We start from the raw sequence: 23,329 nt of genomic DNA on the forward strand, positions 1-23,329 counted from the left end.
GATAAATGAAGGCAGAAAGCAGATGACAAAGTACCTTTTCAGCTCCCCAGTTACAGTAATGCCTAGAATGACCAAATACTTCATTATGACCTCTTTCTACACTGATAGATGGCAACCTCTTGCTATTTGCATCAAATTATAATCCATTTCAACCTACCCCAAAACAGTAGTCATTTTCTGCATAAGCAGATGAATGCAGAGAGTTCTGCATTTCTCAGAATCAGGCTGCCTGCTTGAGTGCAGCCTTTTGTCATAAACCAGAGTAGCCAAAAAAGTAGCCAAAGAAACATCGGCAAATGAAGTCCAAGTTTGCTGCTTCAGTTTTCTAATGTGAATGGATTTATTGGAGTAAATTAGTTAAGTCTCTCTGGTTCACATTTATCCATACATGCTGCAGTAATCTCTAAAAAAAGCTTTGATTTATTATAGCTTTTTGGTGCACCACCATTTCTTACCAGTCACTGTCAACAAGCCCATGGGAATGCACAGCAGTCAGATCCTGACATATGATGACGTTCTTTACTCCTTTATGACTTTGTGTGCTCCACACACAGTCTGATTTGCAGAATTTTACGTTGAAGTCAAAGGTGGCCCAGTACTGTGGTAAATGTACCAGAGTGAGTCTTTGAGCCAACGTGGACGATCAGCCTTCTGGGAAGCGCAGATTGGGCAGCTGAGTCTGCCCTGAGTTCAGGGAGACGTCTTTTACATGAAGGTAAGAAGATCTCTATGCTTTGGAGGAATAAATCATAGTATAAGCTAGAGAAAAAAAGGCCAGCTGGACGATATACACATATTGCTGAAATGAACAGTAAATCATATGGAAAAAACACTTTGAGGGAGAATAAAACATCCTGTGAATTCAGGTCACACTTGGCACATAATTGTGACCAAAAGAATGAAAAAATTGGAGCTGTCAAAATGCAATGTTTCCGCCATATTTCAAAATGACATGTCATTTCAGAATTTATCTAAATTTGAAGGAAAAAAAAAAAGCTTAAAATTAGTTCAATAACCCAGAAATGAAAACAGAGAGATTATAGATACTTTGTCTTTGTTCTTCTTCTCACCCTCTCCCCACTCCCTAAGTTCTCTCCTGGAGTGGAGTCAAAATAACATTTTCACAACTTTTTCCATGTCACTACTCTCTCCCTCTGCACATTTTCACTTCAAGACAAGTTTTAGAGTTATTATTTGATTCTGCCCACAAAGCCAAACTTTATTATTCACAGAGTACTATGTATGTAATAGTCTTTGTCAGTCCTAGCCAGATGCAAAGGGTAGCCTCAGAGGAAAAGGAAACAAGAAACATCCAAAGGAAGATAAATAGGAACGAGATGATAGGCAAATGGGTAATACTCCCATCTTTTCTTGAGAGCTGTGTGGACAGAAAAAAGAGCGCTCTAATTAATTCCAGAGTGACGGGGACTCGAGGGCTGGACTCTGTGCACTGCATGCTTGTGAATCTCCATTCCATGTGAACCCCCTTCCTCCAAAAACCAAACAAACCCTTGTTTTGTCTTTGACATCAAAAGATACAACATAACTAAGAGCAGATGTTCTGATAAACTCCAGTAGAGACAAACCTCTTGGCAGCCATATTTCTGTTCTGCAGTGGCTTTTCCAGGCACACAGAAAATCCATTTGTGGGACTGAAAATTACATGAAATGGTTTTCTGGTAGTATTTCTTGTGGTATTTTCTGGTACTGTTTCTACTATCGAGGAGCTGCAGTATCATGAAAGACCCTGTTTTGTGGTGTTTCAGCCCTGTGTCACTGCAAATGATTATAAATGCAGGGAAGTAATGCAGAAATGCATAAGCTTGAAGCATAAAATCGTAACTAGATGATGACAAATTTTTAGCAGAAGCTGTTTGCAATTTCAACGGTTAAAACCTCCATAATCCAACAATCACAGTAACATACAGATCTTAGTTTAGTGAATTTGAAAAATTTGGCCTGAAATCCTGGCCCCACTGAAATCAATTAGGGTTCTGTCACCGACTTGAATGCTACCAGGATTTCACATCGCTTTAATCCTCAGAGACAGATGCCAAACTGTACATTACTATGCAGGTATCCAAAAGATTTTTATACCACAGCAGATTGTCATTAATTAATTATCCCAAGCAGAGATGATTTTGTTCTTGTTTTCAGATTCAGGCCATAATTCAGTGATTTTTTTTTTCAACAACCCAATTGCAAATTTTGTGTTATTTTTATTTTCTGCAGTACTTGCCATACAGGCAGCCTATGGCTGCCTGCAGACTTGTTTAATCAAGAAACGAAATCTTATTTTATAGCAAGACAGTCATCTTGTCTAGAAGCTGAAGTAATTAATAAATATAAGGACAACCAACCTGGGAACAGGAAGGTAGCAAGTCTAATAACAACTTCCAGTACGAAACCATCTAATAAATACTTGTTATGCGCACTGAAAACAATCCTTAGGCTGAAATGTTGCCATAAATTATTCATACGAAAGTTTTGGACAGTAAACAAATTTATGAAGATAATGATCTCTTTGCAATTCATGAACAAAAGTGGGGGGAGGGGTCAATCCCCAGAATAAATTGCAACATATAAATCCACCAGCTGTAGGCATAAAGCACTGATGTAGAGATTCGCTACAGAAATTGTAAAATAATCCCTGTGCTTTTTCTCCTTCCAGAAAGATAGCTTTGAAGAGCAACTGCAGAGCCAAATAATTTAGCATATACTCATTTGCTGTTCTTGACCAGAGCACTAATCACAAGTTAGGAATCAAAGCCTTTGGACTATAATGGGTGAATCCAATCAGAACTGTGCACAGCATTAGCCCTGGTCTGCTTAAAATGAACTGCAAACAAGCATGAAACCTCTGTCAATACAGACCACAAGGGGTTGTTGCAAGTTTGGGAAACATTGATGTACATTTTTGTTTGATGTACCAAACTGCTTTTCCTCAATTGAGGATCCATACTGAGTGACTAGGTGGTTTAAAAAGCTGAATGAATTTCACAATGGCAAAGTTTACTTCCAGTACATTTATTTAATGGCTGAGGCAACTGATGGAAGGGAAATAAAAATCTGATGAGGGGGAAAAAAAATTAGACTAGAATCTAGACTCCCCCGGGACAATTTCTTATGCTTTGTATCCTCTGTACTGACAGGCAACATATTTGCTTTCTAGCTAATTACCAACAAGACTAAAATTTTACATCTTTGATGTGTATGAGATCAAAGAGTATTAGGAAATAAAAGTAAGACAAACATAATTGTCTTGTACAGCTATAATAAACTATGACTATGTATACAATCAGACACCCTGCTCATCAGGAAAGCATAAACTAGAATCAATTGAACTAAACAAGAATCTTGTTTAACTTTGCTTCCTCAGCAGCTTCTCACCTCTCCTGACACCCACCACTGGATCACAGATACAAAGCCAGGAAAGATGCCCTCTCCCAGTGGCCCATCTGTCACCCAGAGACCCATGGGAGCCCCTGTTTCAGTTGTTGAGCCTTTAAAAAAAAATGTAGCTGCCTTGTGCAGACACAGCGGGCCATCAGCAGGGAAAGAACAGAAGGATCTCCAGGTCCAGAATCACATAACCCTGCTACTTTCTTGATCTAAAGGATTAACTTCTATTTACTTATTTTTTACTGTTGTTTACCTTATGTACACACAGAGACTGGGCACCAACCCTCTTTGGGAGCATGCTTTGGGAGTGCAGCCTTTTCCTGTTATGCATACAGGATACGGTTCTCATCTATCAAATCTGTGTGCTGGTTAGTATGCTCACTTTAGGAAAAAAAAAAGAGAGGAACTGGTGCTTTGGTATATACCCGCATCTAACTAATCCTTGCCATGGCTAAAATACTGTGTTAGGAGTATTGCATTTTCTTTCAACTGTCTACAAGAACAATACTGCCCTGTAATAACCAATAAACACCTGGCTTTGATTGATTTGTCTTCAGCATTTATACATACAGTGTGTTTGTTTACTCCAGAAACATCTAGTATTCCTCCTTCCTCATCAGCTCAGCTGCGAGAAAAAAATCAAAGGCAGCCAAAAGTAACTGCCTCATAAGAGTAAAACAGGGTGGGAACGTTTGGATCACTTCTGCTCATTAAGGCAGCATGAAAGGTCTACTTCTGGCTAGGAGCTGTGAGCTACTCCTCAGAGCAAAACCATTTTGAAGGTTTTATTTGTCATCAGGTGGCAGTGACAATGAAAAACGTCTATTGCACTTCAAGACAGCTGGTAATAAAGCAGAGCGGGGAACGACTGACAGAATAACAGTTACTGTACCAGCGCAGCTTCGAAGTTTTTACAGCCACTTAGCTGGAATTATACCATTGTATTAAAAGTGGTTTAGGGTATAAAAAACATTTGGTACAGAAGGGCTCTCTCCCTCCCCATTGACGTATCAGGAATCAGAGTAAGAAAATTTGGGAAAAGCAAGACTTTTGCTTGATTGAATTTAGGTATTTTTACTGTGTAGTTTTGCTTTAGTTCACACAAGGGCAAGCCTGAAAATGCTTCCTTGCTGACAACTGCCTCATTCAGCACCCTTGCAAGCAGCTCCCAACAAATCGCAGTCTTCAAAGGCACATTGTTTTTGTTTGTTCTCATTGTAACAGATGTTTTGTATCATGTACTTCAACGAACTAATTCATCTGCAGAGGACCGCCTACTCTGGCTGGTGTGCATCCAGCTGTGGAAATAGCTCAAGTGTCATCTGTGGCCACTTTCATTCCATTCTTCTGATCTCACAGGATCTCAGTGACCGCATCCAAGCCCATAAAAAATAAACAGACCTGAGAACATCCTTTTAAAAAATTTCCAGCGGAGGAGTAATGCTACTCCAGGCAGGAAGCCTTTCTGGAAAGAATGTAACTGATGCCGAAGGAAGATTCACTCAGGTCTGGAAGTCTCCTCCAAAACATGCTGCTTTTATCATATGAACAACCCAGTCAATATTAAGAGGCACTGGAGCAATGTCATGTGTGATTTTGATGGAGCTGAGAGCTTCTGACTAACTCAGTGCCGTATCAATTAGCCCAAGCACCAGGCAATCAATCACCACTTCTTCTCTAAATGTACTGAGCTCCCATTAGAAGCTGCAAATACCATAAGGCTAGTTCATCTCAACACACTGAACGCTTTTATATACTGTGGGTCTACTGTAATGTATTTCTGAAGTAGAAACAAAATCAATCTGAACTGCTCTAGAGTGGAAGCATATCGCATTAATAGCTGTGCACCAAGATTAAAACGTATTAGTGGATAAAAAATAGTCTGCGTCTGTAAGAAGTCAATTACTGCTTTCTTAAAAGTGACCAAATAAAACATCCAATACTAATAAAGAATAGACTTTCTGAAAATGCCTTTAAAATCAGCTGGGATCACTTCATCACAAGTCAAAACATGCCTGGGATGGTGCAACCATTCCTTGATTAGCTTCCTTAGAAGAAGCAACAAGTTGCTTTCTGAATTTGTTGAGAAGTCGACTGCAGTTTCCCACAGGAAATAAGAAGTTCCTGATAAGATGCTGGTCATACACTTCAATATCAGATCCACTGGGTTTGCTAATTACTTTCAAACCACTTAGTCAAGTCACCCATTAAGAGGAAATGATTCAATTGCAGATCCACTGAACTGAGAAACTAGGTGACCAAAACTCCTTGTGGAGCTTGAATTATCCACCTGTGTAAGAGGGCTCACAATATGTCAAACCAAGTAGTTAATTTTGGTTTTGAGAAGCAACTATGGCTGTATTTAATTAGACAGCTTGGCAGGATTTTTAATATTGTACAACACCAATTATTGGAATATTTCAGAAACGTTTCAGAAGCCTTTGAAAACCTTCAGGAAAATTAGAGCCTTGTATCAATCATCAGAACTGATTCATCACTTTTAGGAAGTTGCATTCCGAGTCCTTTAACTCTGCAGAGAAAATTTTAAAACTTGCTGGCAACTGTCCTATATTTTAGAGATGATGATTCATCTTCTCACTTCTGACCAGGCGTATTTGCTATAAACTTGCCATTTGGGTACACCTATGGGTCAGCTGCTTCAAGGTCTACGCACATCACCGCAGAAGGCCTGAACAGCTCACTGCGGCTCATGACATTTACTGCAGTTCCCAAGTCGGAGGTCAGCAAAAGGGAGTCACTCAAAGCAAAGCTGAACAATTTCACATTAGTATGCACTGACTTCACAGCAACTAATTAACTGGTGATATCTAGGGTAAAAATGGGTGCCTGACAGAAGACTCTTTTGGGATTTTAAGTCTGTCTGCCACACATTCTTATCTTCTGCTGATTCTGCTGTTGCTTGGCTTGCTTGGCTTGGGCTTCCACTTTGAAGCATGTCATAATGATAGATAGGGTTCTTTGAAACAGAGAAAATACTTCTCAGAGGGAAACCACCACATTTGAGCGAAACTATTGTCCTTTAGCACATAGAACATACAAAAGCAATGCCTGCGACGCGCCTACGACTTATACTGGATATTGGAATTATTAACTTCAAAGAGTTCCGTCACTTGTATTTATCCACAAGAATTTTACCAGCACAAAAGAGTTAACATAGCCTTCTCTTCTGTGAGAAGAAGAATAAATATGGCATAATACCCGGCTACATATTGCCCCAGCTTGGCCAAGAAGATGAAAGGAAAGAGCAAGGCACAGTCTCATACTTCACTTGACACAACAGCACTCACGGCATGCTCCTGCTTACTCCTTTACTTGTCTGTTGAACAAAATGATGAAAAGAGGCTGAAAGGGGATTCAAATACATTGCATATTGGGGAAGCAAGCAGATATCATCACAAACAGATCATGGCTAATCACCATAGCCCACACTCTCAAAGCCATGACCTGCATCACTAATTTTTATCTGGAAGACAGATTTAAATGGCATGTAAAACTCCTAGAAGAATGACAAATGAACACACCTGAACATCCAGTCCCCATGCAAGGAAGCTCTCTTAAGATTATGGTACTCGAAACTCCTCAAGCTCTATTCCAAAATCTTTACAATGAGCTCACCCAGCTTATAGCACAAACACATCCAATATTTTTTTTCTGAATGGGTGGCAGTTACATATATTGATCTATTTGTATTATCCCCATGGAAGTATCTGTGGTTACTATCCACTGAAGTGCAAAGCCCAGAATTCAAAGATGTGCACATCACCTATGCAGTCCCAGCAAAAGGTTTCTCAGTGTTATAGCCAAAACTGAGCTTTGTCACCCAAGGATAAATGCTCTGGCTTTGCTACCTTGGAAAGTGAAGGCAAAACAAAGGAAAGAGCAAAACTAGAATGGAGGTCCTGGGAGCTACACCAGGAGAGTCACACCTGCCTTTACCATGAACACTGGCATGGATTGAAGGTAGGTTTGCTGTTGTGAGTCCAAATTTGAGCACTGAGCCCGAACTCTCTCTTAGCAGCAGCAACAGTACCAAGACTACCTTTCCAAGACCATTTCGTCCCTCATCACCCTGCCGTAAGCAACTGCCTAAAATTGGCTCTATAATCACCTTCTGTTAAAACCAACATGCCCAAGGTGTTTAACACCTGTGAAGATTTAGGCTGAAATGTTATAAAATCAGATATCAAGTAGAGGTTGAAGATGTGAACTGGGTGTTACTGTCTGTAGAAGGCAGCATGAAACCAGGGGAATTGCACAGGTCTTTTCCTTCAAATTCTTGTTATTCCTGCACTGTTCCTGGGGGAAGACGTGGCCTGTCACAGCTTTAGCTGTCATGATGAGTGGCTTTGCTTGCTGAACTTGGAGCGGGAGTTAGCGAGGGAGCTAATACAGCTTTGCTACTTCCACAGACACGAATCAAGGAGAAAGGGCACTGCATCTGCCTGTCTACCAGAAACACTCAAACTGCTCCTGACAAGTGTCCACCCCCTCCTCTCCCTGAAGTAAGACCTGTGACAAGCACCAGGAAACATTCATTGCATCAAACGCTTCATCCTCATTTAAAATAAGTACACCTAGAGCAATCCTCTCCTTTCCACAGAAATGACATGGCCTGCCAGCAGGAAGAAATGTCAGTGGTGGAGTGCATACAACCACGCTTTTCCTGAAACACTGCTGATGCTCCTGGCCCACTGGAACCCGGGGTTAGCCAGGAGCAGTTGCGGCAGTGTGGATGGACCAGCTTTACAATGGCAGGTCTCTCCCCCTACCTGCCAATGGAAAATATGCCTCTAGCCTCAACTCCGTCAGATGCAGGACATCTGTGAACGTGACGCCCACCCTCTTGGCTAGAGGCAGGCGATAGACTAGTAATTTCCAAAGCTGCAAGCAGGAGTTTTTTATTGATTGTGCTAAAGAGGAAGGCTATCAAGCTGGGAGCTGACACAGACACACATCCTGTGTGGATTGGGCAAAGAGGGGGTGCATAATGATTTACAGATTACTGTACTGGAAAAGTACAAAGGCTGTTTGAAAGCAGGCTGTTTGCTGTGTGAATCATATGCAGCCCTCTTGTCCCACCACAGAGATCAGTAGCAGGGTGTCAATCCCGTGACCCTCAGCTTGGAGCTGAAGAAATCATTGAAGTTATCCTGGACTGAGCCCTGGATGAGGACTCTGCACATGTTTTTTGTCTGTGAGTTATACAGCTTTTTAGGAGGCAGAAGCAGACATCTGATAATGAGGAACCCAATCGTCTTCCTGCTTTGGGATGTGTGTGGTTTGGGGCGTGTAGAGAAAAAGGTAACTTCCACTCGATTGCTCGCTCTGAAAAGCACAGTGGTGAAGGGCTACACCTGGGATTTTGGATGGATGTTAAGACAGGGGCTCTCCTGGGCAACAAGGCCTGCAGTGATGTTACAAAACCTCCCAGGTAACTTATTTAAAAGGCATGGAGTGGGAAGGCTGTCCAGCAGACATCCTTTAACTAGGTACGCTCACGGCTGTAGTCAGTAATAAGAAATAACAAATTGCATTTAAATCATGGTTAGAAGAAGTGAAATTTCAACTCCTAATTTCCACCTTCCTTTTAACAATAGCCCATTTGATAAGAAAACCTACCCTGCTGGAAGTGCATCTCTCTTTGGCAGGTAGTCCAAAAAATAACCATTCAGTGGTTTCACTAAATAACAACTCGGCACTCCTTCAAAATTCTTCAGACTCTGTTGATCTGTTACTGTGTTACACAACTCATTCTTCATCAATCCACTATGAAACAGTCCAAGAATGTTCAGTGTTTACACTATTATATTTCACTATTTGTTTTTGCAATCATGTAAGAAAGAGGTTGAAACCATGCTCTCAACAATGTTGCAAATACCACTGATTTGTAACAAGAAGCTTTTTAGCACACACTGTTGAATGCATGGACTTAGAATGAATTTATTCCTAATTTGCCCCAGTTTGAGAGGAAAACAAGGCCACAAGGCTACAACCTGAAAACTGTAATTAAGCAATCACTCCACTCCAGTGGGACTGAAATCAGTTTAGGAAAGATACTCATGATTTGGTCTAGATTTGCCTCTGTACTGCAAAGCTTAGGTCAATATTACATTTTTTATAAAGAAATTTGAACTGAAAAGAAAGCATTTTATCTAATAGAGTAAAAAATGAAGGGCAAATACTGTTAGACCTGACTATATTCAATAATAAGCTATTACTTATGATATCTTGGACGTTTCTAACTTCCAGGATGTCAAATCACAGTGTACATTTATAGGTTGATATAAAAAAACTGTTAGCACTGTCTCTGCAAAAATAATTTAAAAATAATTATGTTATTAAGATGTTTCATCAGTTACAGTCGAGGAGGTGTTAATTAGTCAGCCACTTAGTCAGACACCTCAATAAGTACATCAGGAATGAAAACAGAAGGGAAAAAAAAACAAGACCAAAAAAAGCTACATCTAGAGGCCATAAGTAAGATTTGCTAAAAGTCTATCTGAGAGTTTGCAAACGATATTCAAACACCTAACAAAAAGTTTTTCACATAGATAAATGAAAAACAGGGACAGAACCCAGAGCTAGGCTCCCCATGCAGTGAGGATGGGGTACGCATTAAAGGTACTTCAGAAGTAGCCCAACAGGATAAGGACGCTGCTTCAATTTCCCACATGAGCTACCAGATAGCAGAGGCAGCTTTCTGAGAATGAGAGTTTGGGCAGAGGAATGAATACAGTCAAAGGAGATGAAAAACCTAGAGAAGTCACTGAACTCAAGGTGAGGGTGCAAGTGAAAGGAGGAACCAGGACTGGATCATCTCTACTGCAGAGCAATGGAAGAGCTGGTACACATAAGCACAGGTCCAGTGGCCAGGACTAAAGAATATTAATGAAGACAGAACATAGATAAACCAAGGATAGAACTACCTAACCTCATTTTTTAAAATAAAATATTCTATTTTCTAGACAAAGGACATGCAGCAGATCGAAGCTCTCTGAAGGTCAATAAAGTATTTCAGGCAGCGCTACACCAGAAATTACTAAACTTTGGGGATGATAAAGAATTAACTAAAGAGGAAATGACAACAGGTTGTGCTAAAAGATAAGCTATACTGCTTCAGTGGGAGGGTCACTAAAATCTCCATAAGGATTGTTCTCATGCAATATTTTTAATAATGCCCTTAAATAATAACATTTGGGGAAATTACAAAGTTGTGAGGCACAGTCAATAAAGTGGCAGATTGAGCTACCATACAGGAAGGAGAGGATTAAACAGAGCAAGGTGCAAATTCATGAAGACAATTAGGCTAATATGTGGTTTCCTTTATAACACAGGAGCATTTGCTGGAAACCTGGAAGAAGGAGAAAACCTAGGTATATCAGTGAATTACAGGATGACTGCATTACTAAGGTCATGTGCACAAGGGAAAAAAGATGTTATTTTACAATGCAGCAAAGTACACCCAGCGAAGAGAAGGAAGTATTAATGCTATTGTACAAAAGGCTGGAATACCGTGAGCATCAGCTGTCCCAGAAAAATGAATTCAAAGTGGAACAGATCCAAAGAAGGGTCTTCATTGCAGCCAGAGGTACATAATCCCTAAGATACTGCACATGTATAGTGATGTTGACATAGTTAGCCTAGAAAATGAAGATGCAGGTAAGATTTTTATCTATAAATTAATGCGGTGAACATCCAGAAGGGAGAAGAGTTACTGAAGGTAGGGGAGAATGTTTGACCAAGAACAGATGGATGTAAAATGAATAGGAGCACCTTTAGGTTGGAAATTAAAAATGCAGTGCTAAGCCCCAGAGCAAAGGTGCTCTGAAACAAGCCTCCTGATAGGATTATCAAGAGGCAAAAAATCAAACTATTTAATCAGGTTTTGGAAGGGATTATATAGCATGGTTCCTGGATACAGCAGGAATCCTGAGTCTTATAAACTGGTCAGTAAGTCCTTGGAGTACATTACTATAATTTTTACGCAACTCCTGCACTACATAAATCATGATGTAACCATAAGTAATATATAGATTAGCTAGTTTCCCCTACTTATGTAAATTGGTCCTTGAATACACTTGCATAACATAATGGTAATTTATGGAAGTGCTTTTGTGCTAAGGATTAGGAAGGTGCCAGAGTCTCCTTCATCAGCTTTTTGTTGCAGGAGTGATTCTCTTCTCCTTCTCACTGTTTCACACCTATGCAATTCAGTTTTCTTAAGCGAAGTTAACTCTTGATTTATACTGGTAAAAATCAGAACCAGTATTTCCCTTTGTAGCTAGGACAGGCTTATTTTAATATTTAACAGGAAACCCCTAAATGTTAATAGTATCATTGGGAGGCTGCGTTTAGAGGCATCAGTCAAGATAGGCCCTTGTTCCACCAGACTTTTCAACAAACATCTAGTAAAAGCTATTTAGTGGTATGACAGTTTTATAATCTAAATTGATGGGATTAACAAAAACACAAATGAGAAAGTGAGGCTGTTTTCTCCAAGAAAGAGGTTTCCTCCAAGGTCACACAACAGATCAGTGGCAGAAGAAAAAATATCTGTCACTAAGTGCTCTAAGCCTATGTGCATCCTTTGAAACCAGTGTGAGGAAAGGCAGGCTCAGGTCAAAAAGGAGCTCCAGCAAAGATGAATATATACATTATATATTGCAATATATATATATACACACAGCTATACATTACATTTATAGCTGAACAAGTATGCATGATTTCCATTTGAAATTTGCTTCTCATAACAGTTGAATCCTCTGGGACAAAACCCCATATGAATACTGTATTTTAAAAAATAATAATATAATAATTAACTTTGCAGTTTACACCTTGATTCTTACATAACCCCCTTCCTACTCAGTTGTATATAAAAGGACATCTTGTCAATAGCCTAAAACTTGACTTGATCCTTCACTAGCAGGAATTCACATTTAAAATGTTGAAAGGTTGTGCCAGTCCTTATAAATCGTATTTTGGAGCTGTCATAGTTACAGTGCTGCCCCGGCATTACTCTAGTTGTATAACACAACTGTTCCACAATAATGCTCTTCTGGGTTCACAGGGCTGCTCCCTTCTCCAAAGCTGCCCAGTGCCTCATCTGTAATGGAAACGCTGATTTTCTGTGGTGCCGGGATGGGGTTTGGGAAACCGAAAGGAGATCCAGGTCTCTTTCTGCTGGAGAACTGTCTTGCAGCGACATCCTCTAGCCTTAACTGCACTACGGAAACAAGAACCACACCTCCATCACAGGAAAGGGACCCACCACTGTGTGCAGCAGGCACCCACGGTAGATCATTCCCAGACTTGTCACCAACTCTGCTCCCAGAGCACAGAGCTTATTCAGAGCTTTTTGCTGCCTGTGGCAGATGAAAATTGTTGCCTTTCCTTCCCACCCTCACAGAACTTGCACGTTCGGCAATTGCACTATATGCCCATCTCTGTTGCAAGTGGGCTTGTGTCCTGCTTACTACATACGTATCGTCTGATTTGCTTAAGCCAGTGTAGCAGAGCTCTCACTGCAGAGGTCGGATAATATTAGCATCAACTGCAAGACAATGGACATTACCAGGCAAAAAATAAAAGGTGGTCCACGATGGACGATAAATTTGAGAGGGCTGTAATATACATGTATCACATGCCTCTCTAGTTCACAGCACACATATGCATGCGTAACCATAATGCAATACATATGGCAAAATATTTGATGGTGAGCTAAACCGAGAAATCATCTGACAAATGTCTATCACATGCTTACCTTGAATTAGGTAATTCACTCACTCTGCTGAGCCCATTACTTTCTGCACACTCATTAATCTAACTCTTGGCCTATAATTAATACCATGTGCTTACACAGTCCATCACTCTCTCCTGATCCTATCACATTCTGCCTACTTATTAATCTACCACCTGGACAATAACTAAGTTGACCAGTGCTAAACAAATGAGGCATTTTTGCTCAAAATGGCAAACATGATATATGGACCTTACAGTTTCTGTTCAGGTTTTTGATTTGGTGTAAATTTAAAACTTGTCATAAATGCAAATCTACATGCAACCAGAGACATTACATATATTATATGAAATAAATAAAGTATTAGTGATTTTCAGTCTTAGTTAATGTACATGAAGTTGGAAAAGTTAAAACAGACTGCAGGCTTTGTACAAAATTAGAGATTGATTTTTTTTAAAATGCACTACATTCTTCCACAGAAGGTACTCTAATGTCTATTGATTAATAACTATCTTTTAAAAAAATAGCTCCCTTTGATAAAAATTACTGCTTTTAACAGCTGTTGTGTTAAGATTTTTCTTGACAATGAAGGCTGATGGTTAAGGTTGCATCTTTTCTGTTAAAAAGAAATCAATATTCCATAACCTCAACCAGAATTTCCTGGCTTCAAGATCTCTGGGGTACCTTTCAAATTTAGTGTCAGCTGCCTTCTTTTCCAAATATCTTTTCCATTTATGTTTATAGATTTGTTTGAAATATATATATGTTTTTTCCACTAATGTAAATGTCTTCTTTAAAAAAAAATTTTATACTGAAGGTTTATCCATTTAGTATTCACACTATCTGTAGAGTATTTGAAATAAGAGAAAATTTCACTAGAACTCTTAAGCCTTTTGAGGATAAAACAGCAAATACAAGTTCCTCAAATGCAAGGGCTTGTCTACTGGAAACACTTGTGGTTCTCCCTTCCATGTTTTCTAAGTAGATCCATATGTGGTGCGTCTTGCTGCCATCACAAAAAATGTCCAGTTTCACTAGGGGGCTCCAGCAGAGTGTCAAAAGGGGCTGTAAATCTAAATTCGATATATCTTTTTCTGCCATTCACATTAATTCATATTAATTTCTACAACAGCAGAAGAAATGACTGCAGCAATACTTTGATATGATTCCAGAAGAGCTGTATAATCAAAATGTACAAAGCCCTACACTTGCGTACGAGATGTAACTGGGGTGAATTGTTTACACCTATTTCCTTTTAGAGGCGTGAGTTGTTTGAGCCTGGGCACTGCTTTTCTGACCTGGGTACTCTCCTCAACACAACAGCACCTGGCACTAAAGAGGGTCAGTAAGCGCACGCTCAGCTGAGTCTGAAATTACCCATTTAGTAGCACTGAGACAACATCTATATATGGCGGGTGCTGGGTGAGAGGCAGGCAGAAATGACCTCATGTGAGCCTGCCTGTCCCAAAGGAACATTGCCAATTACTGTCTTGATTATCAGAGTTATAGAATTGGCAGTCCTTGATTTTCTGCCTCGGGAAACACTGGAATTAAAATTGTTCAGCAGAACTTTGGCATTGGTATTTGGTTAGTTATTTCAACCTCTAAACTCTTTAGCCTTAAAAGTTCAAGTAAGTTCATGTTCAAAGGATCTCTTAAAAATACACAGCTAAAAGTTAAAAGACTAGCTGGAGATTCCAATTTCTAAGGATTATTTCCTGTTTACTTTTCATACCAGCTAGCCGAACTCTCACATTTCACCTTGGAGGCAGGACTCAACTGTCTGTAGAGGACATACTTTGTTCCCTTACACTCAAACAGGCAAATACAAGATGGACTCCCGGCTCTACTTGCTAAAAAGGTAGAGCAACAACCAGGAGGTAGAGAAAGCTGTCTCGGGGGAGGGACACTGAACACAGCACAAGGAACTTCTTTGTTCCAGAGCACAGGAATCAAAACACTGAAACTGCTGTGGTATTTTGGGTATTATCCAAAACAACAGAGTCGCTAGTGAGAAAATGAAAACTGATATATTTCAGTTGGACAGTTTGTACTTTTTATGCTACATTCATGCGCAACAATCAAAAGGCAAGAATCTGGAGTCCTTACTCAGCCTCGCTTCTCACCAAAGTAGGGGTTTTACACTGCTTAGGAAATAAGAAACGTTTTTGTTGTTGCTCTTAAAGACAGACAGATTACATTCAGCCATGGGCCAGAGAAAGGAAGACAGAAAAAAATAATAAGGGCGTTTGTTAAGACATTGACCTTTCTAAAAGTGCTGTAAGGGCTTGAGAAATGTCCAGAAGAGAAGTTCTCCCAAACGCACTTTATCATTATCAATAGTAGGTTTTTCCATATGCTGCTCTGCTTGCACCCTTCATGCTGCCACTGGCATATTTCTTCTGCGGCTATTATGCAGACACTATTCCAGACTGACAAGAACATCTATCTGTGCACACACAGCGATTACTTATGGTCACACAGTTTTACTTGCAAATAAAAGAGGGCAAGTGTAAAACCAGTGTGCACATACAGCATTAGGGCAGAGCATTTCTGTTGGTTCACTAAAAAAATTTGCCTTTAGAGAGGAAGAGTACATGTATTATTTGCAGTAAAGATTGGAATCAAAAAAGTTTTACACAAATGTCATCGTTAATAAAAATGAAGATTATCTATATGTGAATTGACTTTAAACAACATATTTTTCAGTTTTTCCTGAACCGTCAGACAGCCTTCGGGGACTACAGGAAAAACACACTAATACGGCAAATGTTATAAACCCCCAGAATAACTCTTATCCCATTTATGTTTTGATTCTGTCATCGCTATCCATCTACCCTTATCCTGAGGCAGTAATGAAATACAAGACTTGTTTCAAGTAGGGATGAGTGAGCACTGTACTTTGAAAGCTATAGTTAACTAAACGGAGCCCAAACTGCCGTCAGTGCATTAAATGTTATGCCTATATGAGTCCAACCCCACACCGCCTTAACTCTTCTGAAGCTTGTCTCCCACTACAGCTAGTGATAGGGACCAGGGCACGTGGCAAAGCAACAAAACTGGCAAATCTGAGGCATTCTTACTCGGACACAGTGCAGTCAATATGGTCAAAAAGTGGTGAAGGCTCCATTTAGAAAGGGTACATTTTTCAAAAGTGTCTGAGTCACACATGAGCCTCAAGGTAAATTTTTCATCATGTTCACATGATTCGGGAATCCTGTTTCCCAAAACCCTGAAGGTTGTGCAAGCACAAAGATGTGGGGGGTTTTCACATGTGACCCTACTATGCCAACAGAAGAATATTTTTAATACTATTTATTCTGAAATACCAATGCTACCTCAACCTATTTGATATTAGTTTTCCATGGCTCTTAGTATAAGGTTAGCAAAACACACTGATAACAAAAAAATAAAACCCCTTTTTAAAACTGTATTTGCAGTTGCTCATTGGCATCAACCTACGATATGAAGGTTAAAAGTTACAGGGAAAATCATGAGTAAATTATGATATACCTGCAGAGTCCTTGACTGCCCATCTGACTTTCTCCCATTAGGAAAAAAAATTGCTGACTGTTTTTTCTCACAGAATGTCATTTTGGTTGTTATCTGCTTTTAAGGAGATCACAAAAGTAAGAAAACAAATGAGGCTGGGGAATGGAAAGCAATATACGCAAATATTTTCCAGTTAATACATATGTTACTGCTATCTGTTAGGGTCAGAGATCTATCCGGTTGTAGTTAAAGAGCTACGGAAGAAATTGGAGATACAATCTCTGACTATAGTGGTTTTTTTTTTAATCCACCAAGTAAATGGATACAGAATGCACACATGCACACTTCAGGAAAATGTGTCTGAAATCGATATATAAAGGGAAATAAAGGAGCAACATCTCCAGCAGGCCAACCTACTGCAGGGGATTATCACTGAAGAAAGAGCATGGTATTTAACTGAGTGGGCAGGCAGGTGGCAAAGGATACAAGATGGGCAGGCAGAGCAGAGGCAGGCAGACGCAGGGTGGTAGCACCGTGCGGCACAGCTCTTCCCTCCTGTCGTTAAGCTTGCCAGCCTGGGCGGAAGCTGTCCTGTCTGTGCGCAGCACGCTGAATGAAAAACCTCCTTTGTCTCCTCTACAGCTCGGTCCTGCCTGGTTTTTTGTCATGAAGGACACTACGTGGTGTTAAATTATATATAAATAACAAGTAGGATTTTCTGTCGGAAATGAAAAGCTAATCATCCAGTAACATGATTTAGTGGATACTTATAATCAAAACAAAGAATTAACCACCAGCATTTGAGCAATTCAAACTGTGCTTTCTGTAAGAGTTCTTCTCTACTCACAAAGAATAATAGAGGCTTAACAAAATGTTCTCTTTCCTAGGGCAAGGGGAATGCAATATTTATCTGCACTGGTTTCCAGTGGGACATCATACTCCGCAATCAATCATCTCATAAAATATTATGAGCTAAAGTGGTGGCAATTTACATAATAACATGGCAAACTAAGTTACAAGGAGAAACAGAAAGCTAACCAAATTAGAAAGTTCCCAGTTTCATCAGTTCACAGGGTTACCAAAACTCACGGCTTAAATTCTGCCAACTTTATCATAATCTTGTCTTCACTTTTTTTAAGCTATGGAGGTGCCTAGAATAGAGTCTATAGTTAGGCATGAAACTACAGCAAACTTACAATGGACACAGACTCTTTATTTTCTTTCAAAACAGGCCATTAATTCCGATGCCTCATGAGTCCTCTGTGTAGTAATTCTCCGACAACTTTTCAGACATTTCTAATAAAGAATTCATCTCTGAATGAAACCCAGGGAATGGTAGTTCTGCCTTTTCGCTTTTATGTGTCTTCAGTACTAAATGCCTCATGTCCATTTATTTAAGAACATAATGTTGGGAAACACATGGGAAAAATCTTTCAGTGAAGAGACTGGAATTGCTACAGACAGCACATGGAGGTAACCCGCAATGGCAACAACACTGGAACTGAAACGTTACACCACTTATCCACTGTCCCTCTGCTTTTCCTCATACAGGCACACATCCTTTCATTGACACAACTCTCTGGCTGGCAACTAACACAAATTTAACTCAGCATATTGAGGCTGCCACTCACTATAACAGTTATTTTTCTCTTCACAGACCTTTACCAAGGGGTAAATACATCCAATTACCACACCAAAATACTCACCGCTTCCAGCATTGCAGAAAAATGCTTTGCTGAACGTTGTCAAATAAAGCTCAAACATACATATACACAAAAACTGGGATCAAAAACTGGGATTGGTGAAGTGCTTAGGTTCTCGTTTTAGAAAGGGAGTCTTTCTGCAAGGATCAGAGATCCTTTGGCTTCCCCGAGTCTGATAACTCATCATATACACACATCTAAGATTTCTTGTGGTCTGCAATTAAATCCAAATGTCAGAATACAGGACTGATTTTAACTGTGAGTTTGTTCGATACAGCTTGTCTCCCTACAAGGAACGCAGCAGCAGCTTTACTCCATTGAGATGGAAACTTCCACCAGGGTCTGGACAGAGGCACAGCACCACAGTGGTGGGAACTGGGCTTCCAGGAGACAGTTCATCCCACACTACGGTCATTGCCTGGTGAGAAAAAACTGAAGAACTTGTCTCTAAAGAGTTGGTAGAACTTGTCTCTAAAGAGTTGAGGGATGTGGAAGGGGGTTTCAAATTGGAGTGAGAGTCTTGTGCTACTAAATGGGTATGTAGTCTAATTATATCCATGTTGTTGTATAGCTAACTCTCACCAGAGGTTACTCTATTATGAAGTCAAAATATTTGAACACAAATGTGAATAACAAACAATCCTAAACTATACACCTTCATTTTAATTTTACCCTCCTCATATAAATCAATGTATTGATGCTTATGTGAAGTACACATTTGAATTTTGATTAATGACACCGTTAAGTGGATCCATACCTGAGAAACTCATCAAAGATAGGAAATGAAACTAAAGCAATCTGTACATAGTGGGATTCAGCATGTTGTTTCCTTCTGGTATACTGCTAATATTTAGGCAAAGTGCATCAAAACTCTTCTGTGAGGTAAGCAAAAAATCATCTGTGCTGCTTCTAATGAATGTTGGTAGGAATGTAATGCAGCTTTAAGTAGTAGTTATAAATTGATGAAAGATGACAATCTACTTGGGGAAAAAAAAGAGTTGACTGGTCAAATCATAAAGCAGATTTGGATTTGGCAAAGACTCTGTAAGACAGCTGTGCTTTACCCTTTTCCAGTACTTGAAATGCATTACTGAGATATTGAGGATCCTTTAAAGTATATACAACTACAAAGGACTTTTTTGATGGATAAGCATACAAGGGAGGGGTAACGTGTTGATCCTGGCAATTCAAAGTATGCAGGAATGCAGTTATCTTGCAGTCCCTGAAGCAAAGCTTCAGAAGCAACACTTCTGAGCTTGTTATTCTCTTATAATCAATGCAATTAGATAACATATCACCCATCCTCCCTTTTTCACTAAATCAAATGGTGCTCCTTAAAGAAGCAGAATCTTTTTAGCAGAGGGCTCTTGTCAAAGGGAGCAGCTGGCTGCTTTACATGACCTAGGACCTGAATGTGGCTGGCAAGCAGAGCGAGGCTACAGTGTAAGCACTTTTAGCTGGATATAAGCAAGTATCCACTTACTGTTGGTTGCATAACATATGGCGGATGAGGCATCCATGAAGTACTCTGGACCTGCATATCAAATACTTTTAATTAGCACAGAAAAGTTTAAAACAGAACTCAAAGATTCACTTGAAAATATTCTTTCTATTACAGCTACAGAGCTAATTTTGGCAAAAGACTTAAGTCACGTAACTCAACGCAAAATTCATTTGTGCTTCATAAAGTTATTGACAAAGGAAAAAGCTTTCAGATTTCATTTGATAATGTTTTCTACCAAAGTCAGAAGTCTGAGCGATTGCACCACTTCTCTGATCCACACTGTTTTATCTCATAAAGGAGTCTTCAATATTCCATGTTGTCCTATTTTTTCATTTGTATTGTCTGCTTTCATCCATCAATATAATCATAAACATGTCATCCAAGCGACAGTGCAGGAGACATAGAATCATAGAATCATAGAATGTCCTGAGTTGGAAGGGACCCACAAGGATCATCAAGTCCAACTCCTCTCCCTGCATAGGACAACCCCAAAATCCACACCATATGTCTGAGGGCGTTGTCCAAATGCTTCTTGAATATTGTCAGGCTTGGCGCCGTGACTGCCTCCCCGGGGAGCCTGTTCCAGCGCTCCACCACCCTCTGGGTGAAGAACCTTTTCCTAATGTCCAACCTAAACCTCCCCTGGCGTATCCTCCTGCTGTTCCCTTGGGTCCTATCATTGGTCGCCAGGGAGAAGAGATCAGCACCTGCCCCTCCTCTTCCCCTTGTGAGGAAGCTGTAGACCGAGATGAGGTCTCCCCTCACTCTCCTCTTCTCCAGGCTGAACAGACCAAGTGACTTCAGCCGCTCCTCATACGGCTTCTCCTCTAAACCCTTCACCATCTTCGTGGCTCTCCTCTGGACACTCTCTAGTAGCTTCATGTCCTTTTTGTACTGTGGCACCCAAAACTGCACACAGCACTCAAGATGAGGCCGCACCAGTGCAGAGTAGAGCGGGACAGCCACCTCCCTCGCCCGGCTAGCAATACAGTGCTTGATGCACCCCAGGACACGGTTGGCCCTCCTGGCTGCCAGGGCACACTGTTGGCTCATGTTCAACTTGCAGTCGAGCAGAACCCCCAGATCCCTCTCTGCGGGGCTGCTCTCCAGCCTCTCATTCCCCAGTCTGTATGCACACCCAGGGTTGCCATGTCCCAGGTGCAAAATCCGGCACTTGCCCTTGTTAAACTTCATACAGTTGGTGATTGCCCAGCTCTCTAACTTGTCCAGATCTCTCTGCAGGGCCTCTCTGCCCTTGAGAGTGTCAACAGCTCCTCCCCATCTGGTGTCATCAGCAAACTTAGATAGTAATCCTCCAAGTCCTGCCTCCAAGTCATTTATGATGATATTGAAGAGCACTGGACCTAAGATGGGTCCCTGCGGAACCCCGCTAGTGACTGGTTGCCAGCCCCATGTAACCCCATTTACTATAACCCTTTGAGCCCGACCCGTCAGCCAATTGCTCACCCATTGCATTATGTGTTTATCCAGCTGTATGCTGGACATTTTGTCCACGAGGATACTGTGAGAGACAGTATCAAAAGCTTTACTGAAATCCAAAAAGGTTACATTGACTGGCTTCCCTTGGTCAGCTAGGCAGGTTAACCTTGTCATAGAAAGAAATCAAGTTTGTCAAGCAGGAATTTCCCCTCGTGAACCTGTGCTGGCTGGGACCAATGACTGCGTTGTCTTTGAGGTGTTTTTCAGTAACTCCCAGAATAATCTTCTCCACAATTTTGCCAGGCACAGAGGTGAGACTGACAGGCCTGTAGTTACCAGGGTCATCCCTGTTGCCCTTCTTGAAGACTGGGACAATGTTTGCCAGCTTCCAGTCAACTGGGACCTCCCCAGATTCCCAAGAGCTTTGAAAAATCATTGCAAGAGGTCTCGCTATGACATCAACCAGCTCTTTAAGTGCCCTTGGATGAACCCCATTGGGCCCCATTGACTTACAGGGATCCAGCTGAAGCAGCAAATCCTGCACAAGTTCGGGGTTGGTTGGGAGTTTATCATTCTCACAGTCATGGCTTTCCAGCCCTCTGGGGGTCCCAGCGCCCACCATTGGTGTTGAAGACCGAGGCGAAGAAAGCATTAAATGTCTCTGCTTTGTCTATGTCCCTGTTTGTGAGGTGACCATGCTCATCAAGTAACGGGCCAATGTTATTTCTGGCCTGCCTTTTGCTATTAACATATTTTAAAAAGCCCTTTTTATTGTCCCTCACATTACTGGCCAGCTTCAGCTCTAATTGAGCTTTGGTCATGTGAATTTCATCCCTACAGTGGTGAACAGTATCTCTGTAGTCGTCCCATGTCGCCTGACCTTGCTTCCACTGGCCACTAACATAAAATGTTCAAAGTTTATTTTCAAAAGTACCTGTATGAACTTTCAAAGGCATAACATTTTCAGAGATCTCAGAATGATTTATTCCACTTTCAGTAAGACCTGCAGATCTAATTCAGAGTTTTTGAAGCTTATTCTAATTGAAATCTACCATGGCAAAGCTGGCTTAAGATGTCCCTGCCCCCCAGGATCAGCTCTTACCTTGAGCATCGTGGGGTCCGTTCCACCAGAACTCTAAATGCTTTCTGAAGTCTTTCTTTGTTGTTCTGCCTTATGACTGACATGTAACAGATTCCATGGATATACCAATTTTACTAACAATTAGATGCATTACAGCGTTCTTGCGCATTTGTGGTGGCATCTCTGAGCCGTAACTCCCTCTTGTGCTAAGTGTGAATGGCCCACATGCTATCATAACTCAGACTCAACCCCAAGCACTGTGTATCCCAGTTTCCTTTTGCATCAGTCTGGGCACCACAACACACAGGAAGTACATAAAAATATAGCTTGGCAACTCACTAGCTATCCCCGAGCTCACAGAGACGGGCATGTGGCATCTCAGACTGAGCATGAGCAGGGATGACCAGGAGAAAACTACAAGGTCCCCATTCTCCAGATGCCCTGTGATTTTGTTCATGAAGCAAGTGGTGAGAATTAATTGTATAATTGTGTGCCTCAACACTTGTTGAAGTTTATCAAAGTAGATTTTTTGTTGAAAAGCAAGTTCAGTGAAACATCTTTAGATCCAAAACCAGCGCACACACATGCAAACACACCTCTACTACAAAATTTTCTGTTGTGAATCCCCACTAATTAGAATACATTAGAGCTGCCACAGCTTGCTGCTGTTCATTGCTCCCACTCTTGCACCCTTGCAATTCCTCCTCTATGTCAGGGTAAATGCCTTTGGGCTTACACTGCAAATTATCCACGGAGAATGATATGGGGTAAAAAAAAAAAAAAAATCAATGGTTTTGGTACAAATGCATCAAACCATGCAAATGCATCAAACCATGAATCGTTGCAATGGTTCAAGTCAGGATGGGAGAAGGGAGCAACTGTGAACTGTGGAGCAGTGATGGGAATAAGTGGCTGGGTGGCCTGAATTCAGTGGCCTGAATAAGAGGGAG

At 40.8% G+C, this 23,329-nt stretch overlaps 1 protein-coding gene across 4 annotated transcripts in view; it reads right to left on the reverse strand.

Annotated features, from left to right (window-relative positions):
• The window catches only part of RBMS3 (RNA binding motif single stranded interacting protein 3), a gene marked incomplete at both ends in the record, with an annotated part of 445,352 nt that overhangs the window by 40,032 nt on the left and 381,991 nt on the right, over positions 1–23,329 (reverse strand). For 3 of the 4 annotated variants that reach the window (XM_082306038.1, XM_082306037.1, XM_082306036.1), the window contains one exon: positions 19,838–19,888. The exons of the other annotated variant lie outside the window; for it this stretch is intronic. In XM_082306038.1, the coding sequence (XP_082162164.1) occupies positions 19,838–19,888 (51 nt within the window). The remainder of the gene's footprint in view (positions 1–19,837; positions 19,889–23,329) is intronic. 4 annotated transcript variants of the gene reach the window in all.

This window comes from Platalea leucorodia, assembly GCF_965183815.1.
Source record: "Platalea leucorodia genome assembly, chromosome: 1".
NCBI lineage: Eukaryota > Metazoa > Chordata > Aves > Pelecaniformes > Threskiornithidae > Platalea > Platalea leucorodia.